This window comes from Coregonus clupeaformis, chromosome 21 (genome assembly GCF_020615455.1).
Source record: "Coregonus clupeaformis isolate EN_2021a chromosome 21, ASM2061545v1, whole genome shotgun sequence".
Classification (NCBI taxonomy): Eukaryota; Metazoa; Chordata; class Actinopteri; order Salmoniformes; family Salmonidae; genus Coregonus; species Coregonus clupeaformis.
In genome coordinates this window covers 7,858,061-7,867,789 of record NC_059212.1, presented here as the reverse complement: position 1 = coordinate 7,867,789, position 9,729 = coordinate 7,858,061, and the positions used below count along the sequence as shown (strand labels likewise).

At 45.0% G+C, this 9,729-nt stretch overlaps 1 protein-coding gene across 3 annotated transcripts in view; it reads right to left on the bottom strand.

The window, feature by feature from the left end:
* Positions 1–633: 633 nt before the first annotated feature.
* The window catches only part of LOC121532942 (transcription factor COE1-A-like), a 67,917-nt gene continuing 58,821 nt past the window's right edge, over positions 634–9,729 (bottom strand). The window contains exons 15-17 of one of the 3 annotated variants that reach the window (XM_041838725.2): positions 8,249–8,446; positions 7,652–7,723; positions 634–1,921 (exon numbers count right to left, since the gene is read on the bottom strand). In XM_041838725.2, the coding sequence (XP_041694659.1) occupies positions 7,653–7,723; positions 8,249–8,446 (269 nt within the window). In that variant the 3' untranslated portion in view covers positions 634–1,921; position 7,652. Of the gene's footprint in view, positions 1,922–7,651; positions 7,724–8,248; positions 8,447–8,561; positions 8,637–9,729 lie in introns of those variants that run through there. The other 2 variants (XM_041838728.2, XM_041838734.2) reach the window with 2 other exon arrangements.

Genomic DNA, 9,729 nt, shown 5'->3' with positions numbered 1-9,729 from the left:
AAGAGGTGGAGGAGAGGGAGAGGAGATAGAGGAGGTGGAGGAGAGGGAGAAGAGGTGGAGGAGAGGGAGAGGAGGTGGAGGAGAGGGAGAGGAGGTGGAGGAGAGGGAGAGGAGGTGGAGGAGAGGGAGAGGAGGAAATGGTTGATTATACTTTGAAGTGATAAGTCCAGCATGGATTGATGTTTAGATTAGAAAAGGACAGTTGGTGGAAATCCTAACTAACTGCTATCAGAATAAGATGCTGCTTTTGGACATAACATTTTAAACATTTTCAAATCAGGAAAAACTCATCTTTTATTAACCTACAAATACTAAAAGAAATGACGACATTTTTGGATGGGAAATAACAAATGGAAACATGGCTAGACAATACAGCACCAAATAAACTAGGTACAAAATAAAATTTAAATAAAATATGAGATCACATTTACACAGTGGGTGACAAAACATAACTCTGTGACACTTTGACACTTTTAAACTGACACAGAACAAAATAGAATTAGGGTCAAGAAGAAATGCAAAATGTACAAACACATTTACATTTGACATTTTAGTCATTTAGCAGACGCTCTTATCCAGAGCGACTTACAGTTAGTGAGTGCATACATTTTTCATACTGGCCCCCCGTGGGAATCGAACCCACAACCCTGGCATTGCAAGCGCCATGCTCTACCAACTGAGCTACAAAAGATAAATACATTATTTAAATTATCACTTTATACAGAACTCCCCCTTTTGTCTCCAAATCCGTGCTTCTCATTTTTGCAAAGTATACAGTAGATGATGAGAGCTTGACAATGCAGTGAAATTACCATCTGTGTCGAGAGCTGCCTTTAGACATATTAATGTTAAAGTATAACTTTGGTAAAACAAAGTAAAATAAATCCAATCATAAACCCATCATTTAGATATTTATACACACAAATATATTACATAAATAGTACTTATAATCAGATATTTTATAAAATGTGTTTTCTGAATGAAACTAAAAGGGAATTGCACATCTCTGATTCAATTTCTGTGATAAGTTAGCATCAAAACGTTTTTTCAAAATTGTAGAAGTTATCTTTCAGCTCAGTCTGTTTGAATCCTTTAAAGGGGCATTCCGCAGTTGAATCAATAACACAATATTTTCCCCACCACTGTTTCAGTAAAATGCTGAGAGATGGAGAAATGTAACCACTCTCAAATTCATAGACATGGCTATGGATGCAAGTAGCAACCATCCATGATATGGAAATTATAATTTTATCCGTGTTTTGAGGCTATACATTGTTTGTTTACAGTTACTAAATGTAAACTGATACAAGACAGCTTTGTTACAACCCTTCTTAACTCCTATCCAGTCATGTTAGAGCTATCCACTCACACAAACCCTTACAGCCAATCATCTTCAGTGTTGTTTGTATGTGTTACAGTCTGTAAGAAGGCACACAAAAGATCAAACTTAAACATCATACCAATAAATACGCAGAAAACATAAATAAATGCTTTTGTCATGAGGTCAGTCATATTGTCACTGAATTGTTGTGTGGACAGGGTCATGAGATCATCAATATTATCACTCAATTGTGGTGTGGACAGGGTCATGAGACATCTTACAGTCTTTCGTCAATTCCATTAAATAAAATTCAGTTCAATTCAGTTCAATTCAGTTCAATTGAATTCAAATAACTTTATTATTCGACTCCAATTTTTTATATTTTTGTCCTCTTCTTCTCCTTCTTCCTTCCAATGAGATTCCTTCTAGAAAGGCCCGAGTTTAACAAGGCTTCCTTTTTTAGTTCAGTGTTCTGTTCAGGTCCAGAGGGTTGGAGTGTGAGACAGAGACACGTCAGACATGTTCTCTCCCTGTCAACATTCCCAAATCCTCAACGTTCACAGATCTTCTACATGGATGGAACAATCATCCCGGGAATCACTGTTTGTGGGAAGAGAGGAACGGGATCAAGACAGAGACAGAGAGAGAGAGAGAGAGAGAGAGAGAGAGAGAGAGAGAGAGAGAGAGAGAGAGAGAGAGAGAGAGAGAGAGAGAGAGAGAGAGAGAGAGAGAGAGAGAGAGAGAGAGAGAGAGAGAGAGAGAGAGAGAGAGAGAGAGGGAGAGAGAGGTAGAGGGAGAGAGAGAGAGAGAGAGAGAGAGCGAGAGAGAGAGAGATAGACAGAGAGAGAGAGGTAGAGAGAGTGAGAGAGAGAGAGAGAGAGAGAGAGAGAGAGAGAGAGAGAGAGAGAGAGAGAGAGAGAGAGAGAGAGAGAGAGAGAGAGAGAGATAGAGGGAGAGAGAGAGAGAGAGAGAGAGAGAGAGAGAGAGAGAGAGAGAGAGAGAGAGAGAGGTTAGTCTGTGTTTCATCTGTTATGTGAATATATTTAGATTGGAGTCATGACTGTGGTATTGAAGTGACTGGTATTATAGATGAAGAAAATAGTCAGTTGGTTTTCTAGATAAAACAGTTTTCTTCTAATCAAACTCTCCCCTTAACTTCCTTAATGCTACCTCTCACTGACTGCCTTTTTTCTCTCCCTCCCCTGCTCACACCCCCTAGCCCCCTCCTCACCCCTGTTCTCCTTCCCCCTCCTCCCCCTCCCCTCCCCCCTTGACACAGAGGCCGCATCCTCATTCCCCCTCCCCCTCTACACTGAGACCACCACAAAGGGAATATTTCATACATCATTTTGACCCTGTATTGATTCCTGTTCCACTCCAATCCACACATTCTCTGCTTATGTCCTAAGTGTCTCCAGCTCTGTTGGATTAATGAAGGAACAGTCTGTGTGTGTTTTGTGTGTCTGAGCAGCAGACCGATGGCCAGGTCACTGTGGTCAGCTGTCATCAACATGTAGAGCGGAAGAGAGGGAGAGAGGGAGAGAGGGAGAGAGGGAGAGATGGAGAGATGGAGAGAGGAAGAGAGGGAGAGAGGGAGAGAGGAAGAGAGGGAGAGGGAGAGAGGGAGAGAGGAAGAGAGGGAGAGAGGGAGAGAGGAAGAGAGGGAGATGAAGAGAGGAAGAGAGGGAGAGGGGAGAGGAAGAGAGGAAGAGAGGGAGAGAGGGAGAGGAAGAGAGGAAGAGAGGGAGAGGAAGAGAGGAAGAGAGGGAGAGAGGGAGAGATGGAGAGAGGGAGAGAGGGAGAGATGGAGAGAGGGAGAGAGGGAGAGATGGAGAGAGGGAGAGATGAAGAGAGGGAGAGAAGAAGAAAGGGAGAGAGGAAGAGAGGGAGAGGGAGAGAGGGAGAGAGGGAGAGAGGAAGAGAGGGAGAGAGGGAGAGGGAGAGAGGAAGAGAGGGAGAGAGGAAGAGAGGGAGAGAGGGAGAGATGGAGAGATGGAGAGAGGGAGAGAGGGACAGAGGGAGAGATGGAGAGAGGGAGAGATGGAGAGAGGGAGAGAGGGAGAGATGGAGAGAGGGAGAGAGGGAGAGATGGAGAGAGGGAGAGATGAAGAGAGGGAGAGAAGAAGAAAGGGAGAGAGGAAGAGAGGGAGAGGGAGAGAGGGAGAGAGGGAGAGAGGGAGAGAGGGAGAGAGGAAGAGAGGGAGAGAGGGAGAGGGAGAGAGGAAGAGAGGGAGAGAGGAAGAGAGGGAGAGAGGGAGAGATGGAGAGATGGAGAGAGGGAGAGAGGGACAGAGGGAGAGATGGAGAGAGGGAGAGATGGAGAGAGGAAGAGAGGGAGAGAGGGAGAGAGGGAGAGACCTTATGGCAGACTAAAGCAGTAGATACACCTTATGGTAGACTAAAGCAGTAGATAGACCTTATGGTAGACTAAAGCAGTAGATAGAGATTATGGTAGAGAGGAAGAGAGGGAGAGGGAGAGAGGAAGAGAGGGAGAGGGAGAGAGGGAGAGAGGGAGAGAGGGAGAGAGGAGAGAGGGAGATAGGGAGATAGGGAGATAGGGAGAGAGGAAGAGAGGGAGAGAGGGAGAGAGGGAGAGAGGAAGAGAGGGAGAGGGAGAGAGGGAGAGAGGAAGAGAGGGAGAGAGGGAGAGAGGAAGAGAGGGAGATGAAGAGAGGAAGAGAGGAAGAGAGGGAGAGGGGAGAGGAAGAGAGGAAGAGAGGGAGAGAGGGAGAGGAAGAGAGGAAGAGAGGGAGAGGAAGAGAGGAAGAGAGGGAGAGAGGGAGAGATGGAGAGAGGGAGAGAGGGAGAGATGGAGAGAGGGAGAGAGGGAGAGATGGAGAGATGAAGAGAGGGAGAGAAGAAGAAAGGGAGAGAGGAAGAGAGGGAGAGGGAGAGAGGGAGAGAGGGAGAGAGGGAGAGAGGAAGAGAGGGAGAGAGGGAGAGGGAGAGAGGAAGAGAGGGAGAGAGGAAGAGAGGGAGAGAGGGAGAGATGGAGAGATGGAGAGAGGGAGAGAGGGACAGAGGGAGAGATGGAGAGAGGGAGAGATGGAGAGAGGGAGAGAGGGAGAGATGGAGAGAGGGAGAGAGGGAGAGATGGAGAGAGGGAGAGATGAAGAGAGGGAGAGAAGAAGAAAGGGAGAGAGGAAGAGAGGGAGAGGGAGAGAGGGAGAGAGGGAGAGAGGAAGAGAGGGAGAGAGGGAGAGGGAGAGAGGAAGAGAGGGAGAGAGGAAGAGAGGGAGAGAGGGAGAGATGGAGAGATGGAGAGAGGGAGAGAGGGACAGAGGGAGAGATGGGAGAGAGGGAGAGATGGAGAGAGGAAGAGAGGGAGAGAGGGAGAGAGGGAGAGAGGGAGAGACCTTATGGCAGACTAAAGCAGTAGATACACCTTATGGTAGACTAAAGCAGTAGATAGACCTTATGGTAGACTAAAGCAGTAGATAGAGATTATGGTAGAGAGGAAGAGAGGGAGAGGGAGAGAGGAAGAGAGGGAGAGGGAGAGAGGGAGAGAGGGAGAGAGGGAGAGAGGGAGATAGGGAGATAGGGAGATAGGGAGATAGGGAGAGAGGAAGAGAGGGAGAGAGGGAGAGAGGGAGAGAGGGAGAGAGGGTGAAATGGAGAGATGGAGAGGGAGAGAGGGAGAGAGGTAGAGAGGGAGAGAGGAAGAGAGGAAGAGAGGGAGAGGGAGAGAGGGAGAGAGGGACAGAGGGAGAGATGGAGAGAGGGAGAGATGGAGAGAGGAAGAGAGGGAGAGACCTTATGGCAGACTAAAGCATTAGATACACCTTATGGTAGACTAAAGCAGTAGATAGACCTTATGGTAGACTAAAGCAGTAGATATACATTATGGTAGACTAAAGCAGTGGATAGACATTATGGTAGACTAAAGCAGTAGATAGACCTTATGGTAGACTAAAGCAGTAGATAGACATTATGGTAGACTAAAGCAGTAGATAGACCTTATGGTAGACTAAAGCAGTAGATATACATTATGGTAGACTAAAGCAGTAGATATACATTATGGTAGACTAAAGCAGTACATAGACATTATGGTAGACTAAAGCAGTAGATAGACCTTATGGTAGACTAAATCAGTAGATAGACCTTATGGTAGACTAAAGCAGTAGATAGACATTATGGTAGACTAAAGCAGTAGATATACCTTATGGTAGACTAAAGCAGTAGATAGACCTTATGGTAGACTAAAGCAGTAGATAGACATTATGGTAGACTAAAGCAGTAGATAGACATTATGGTAGACTAAAGCAGTACATAGACCTTATCGTAGACTAAAGCAGTAGATAGACCTTATGGTAGACTAAAGCAGTAGATAGACATTATGGTAGACTAAAGCAGTAGATAGACATTATGGTAGACTAAAGCAGTACATAGACCTTATCGTAGACTAAAGCAGTAGATAGACCTTATGTTAGACTAAAGCAGTAGATAGACCTTATGGTAGACTAAAGCAGTAGATAGACATTATGGTAGACTAAAGCAGTAGATAGACATTATGGTAGACTAAAGAAGTACATAGACCTTATGGTAGACTAAAGCAGTAGATATACATTATGGTAGACTACAGCAGTAGATAGACATTATGGTAGACTAAAGCAGTACATAGACCTTATGGTAGACTAAAGCAGTAGATAGACCTTATGGTAGACTAAAGCAGTAGATAGACCTTATGGTAGACTAAAGCAGTAGATAGACCTTATGGTAGACTAAAGCAGTAGATAGACATTATGGTAGACTAAAGCAGTAGATAGACCTTATGGTAGACTAAAGCAGTAGATAGACATTATGTTAGACTAAAGCAGTACATAGACCTTATGGCAGACTAAAGCAGTGGTTGGATCTTATGGCAGACTAAAGCAGTAGATAGACCTTATGGTAGACTAAAGCAGTAGATAGACCGTATGGTAGACTAAAGCAGTAGATAGACATTATGGTAGACTAAAGCAGTAGATAGACCTTATGGTAGACTAAAGCAGTAGATAGACATTATGTTAGACTAAAGCAGTACATAGACCTTATCGTAGACTAAAGCAGCGGTTGGATCTTATGGCAGACTAAAGCAGTGGTTGGACCTTATGGCAGACTAAAGCAGTAGATAGACCTTATGGTAGACTAAAGCAGTGGTTGGATCTTATGGCAGACTAAAGCAGTGGTTGGATCTTATGGCAGACTAAAGCAGTGGTTGGACCTTATGGCAGACTAAAGCAGTGGTTGGACCTTATGGCAGACTAAAGCAGTGGTTGGACCTTATGGCAGACTAAAGCAGTGGTTGGACCTTATGGCAGACTAAAGCAGTGGTTGGACCTTATGGCAGACTAAATCAGTGGTTGGACCTTATGGCAGACTAAAGCAGTGGTTGGATCTTATGGCAGACTAAAGCAGTGGTTGGACCTTATGGCAGACTAAAGCAGTGGTTGGACCTTATGGCAGACTAAAGCAGTGGTTGGACCTTATGGCAGACTAAAGCAGTGGTTGGACCTTATGGCAGACTAAAGCAGTGGTTGGACCTTATGGCAGACTAAAGCAGTGGTTGGATCTTATGGCAGACTAAAGCAGTGGTTGGACCTTATGGCAGACTAAAGCAGTGGTTGGACCTTATGGTAGACTAAAGCAGTGGTTGGACCTTATGGCAGACTAAAGCAGTGGTTGGACCTTATGGTAGACTAAAGCAGTGGTTGGACCTTATGGCAGACTAAAGCAGTGGTTGGACCTTATGGCAGACTAAAGCAGTGGTTGGACCTTATGGCAGACTAAAGCAGTGGTTGGATCTTATGGCAGACTAAAGCAGTGGTTGGACCTTATGGCAGACTAAAGCAGTGGTTGGACCTTATGGCAGACTAAAGCAGTGGTTGGATCTTATGGCAGACTAAAGCAGTGGTTCCCACATGTTTCACTGTTTCCCTGCTGTGACCAACCTGAAGGATTTAGGGGTTTTCTTATGATCCACAAAGTCAACACAACAGGCCTCTCTGTAGTGCAAAAACGATTAAGCTATTTTCAGCTATCTTTAGTATTAGCCGCAACACACCACTCGATCCCTCTCATCATGTGAGAAACAACTGGACTAGAGGAAGACAAATAAAAAGGACACCCTGTGGAGATGGAATGATGGAGGATGGAGTGAACCAATATCATCTACAGAAAACCATGAGAGGGAGGAGAAGAGCAGGATGGATGGGTGATTAAATGGAGAGAGAGAGAGAGAGAGAGAGAGAGAGAGAGAGAGAGAGAGAGAGAGAGAGAGAGAGAGAGAGAGAGAGAGAGAGAGAGAGAGAGAGAGAGAGAGAGAGAGAGAGAGAGAGAGAGCTGACGTACTTCAGGAGAAGGACAGACCCTGAAGAGAGCTGGAGGAGGAGTACTTGCTAGAGTCCACAAAAGACTGATCTACTGGAAGGGAGGAAGAGAGTGAGATAGAAAGAGGGGGAGGCCGAGAAGGAAGAAGAAGGAGAAGAAGGAGAAGAAGAAGAAGAAGAAGAAGAAGAAGAAGAAGTGGGAGACGAGGGTAAAGAAAACAACAACATTATTATAAACGGGGATGGGGGTATCGAGAGAGGTATAGAGTTGGCTTGACTCTAGCTAACTCACCAACAGGCCATAGACTAATTGCCCAACTGTCCATAGACTAATTGGCTAACTGTCCATCAACTAATTACTGCCTCGCTAACATGTGGCGGCAGGTAGCTTAGTGGTTAAGAGCGTTATGCCAGTAACCGGAAGGTCGCTGATTCTAATCCCCAAGCCGACTAGGTGAAAAATCTGTCGATGTGCCCTTGAGCAAGGCACTTAACCCTAATTGCTCCTGTAAGTCGCTCTGGATAAGAGTGTCTGCTAAATGACTAAAATGTAAATGTAATGTGAACTAGCCAACAAGCTAAGTAGCCAACATGCTAACTAGCCAACATGCTAGCTCACCTTGCAGTCCGTTAGCAATAGCGCTGGTGCAGGTGAGTGGAGGGGAGGTCTGCGGCCGTACAACAGGGGCGAAGGCGCTCTTCTGTTTGACCGCAGCAGACACCATGTTGGCCGGAGAGAAGGAGAATATGCCTGAAGAACTACTGCAGTTGGAGGGAAGATTGGTGGAGGAGGCCATGGTGGGACTGGAGGGAACGACTGGAAGAGAGAGAGAGAGGAGGAGGAGGGAGAGGTGGGAGAGAGAGAGGGAGGTGGAAAGAAAGATGGAAAGGGGAGAGAGAGTGGGATTGAGGGGGAGGACAGGAAAGAAAGAAGGAACAAGGAGGATAGAGACAGGGTTAGAGAGAGGGACGGGAACAGAGGGGGAGGCGAGAGGAACAGAAGGGGACTGGTCAACGGATGACAACAAGAGGGATAACAGGACTCAGTTCAGCAGTTATTGGTCTTACACACAACAGGACTCAGTTCAGCTGTTATTGATCTTACAGACTCAGTTCAGCTGTTATTGATCTTACAGACAACAGGACTCAGTTTAGCTGTTATAGATCTTACAGACTCAGTTGAGTTGTTATTGATCTTACAGACAACCCAGCAAACCGGGAACATTCCCAGAACATTAGATAAGATTCCCATTAGTTAGGGCTTTATCTAACAATTAGGATGATAACAATTGTATTCATTTTTTAAATGTTTTAAATGAAATATCCTTGTAATATTCTCCTAACATTCACTAAAATGTTGTGCACAACATCTGTAACAACCACTACAGAACATTCCCCAAAAGTTGTCATTAGGTTTCCAGGTAATGTAATAACACAATGTACCAGTAATGTTTTCCCAGCAAACCAAAATTGGTTCTGTGAAAGTTCCTAGAACATTAGCTAGGTTGTGGTAAATATTCTTAGAACACAAAAACTGTCCAGTCATGGTGATGATTATACGTTTGTATAAAACATTCGTCTGATGTGCCAAGAACGTTTCCAGAACACATTTAGTCTGTTCTTTAAAGGTTCCCAGAATGTTCCATTAGGTTGTGGGAACAGCCTGGTGGGAACATTGTGGGGACATCACAAAAGATATGTTCCCAAAACACAAAAAACTGTCCAGTTATGCGGTTGATTCCACACTGCTCTGAGTTCTTTAAAGGTTCCCAGAACATTTAATTAGGTTGTGGGAACAGTGTGGATACATTACAAGAGATAGGTTCCCATAACACATAATATGCTCAGTTACATTTTATAGGTCTGCCCATCCTGACAAACCCTCACCACTACCACGTAAAGTCATAAGCTCCGTCCCAAATGGCACCCTATATAGTGCACTAGTTTTGACCAAGGCACACAGGGCTCTGATCAAAAGTAGCGCAGTATATAGGGAATAGGGTGCCATTTGGGACAGAGCCATAATCCACTTAAGGGGATCTAACAAATCAATTAATGACAATTGGAAGTACTAAGCCGGCCAGCAGGAAGGCATTGATC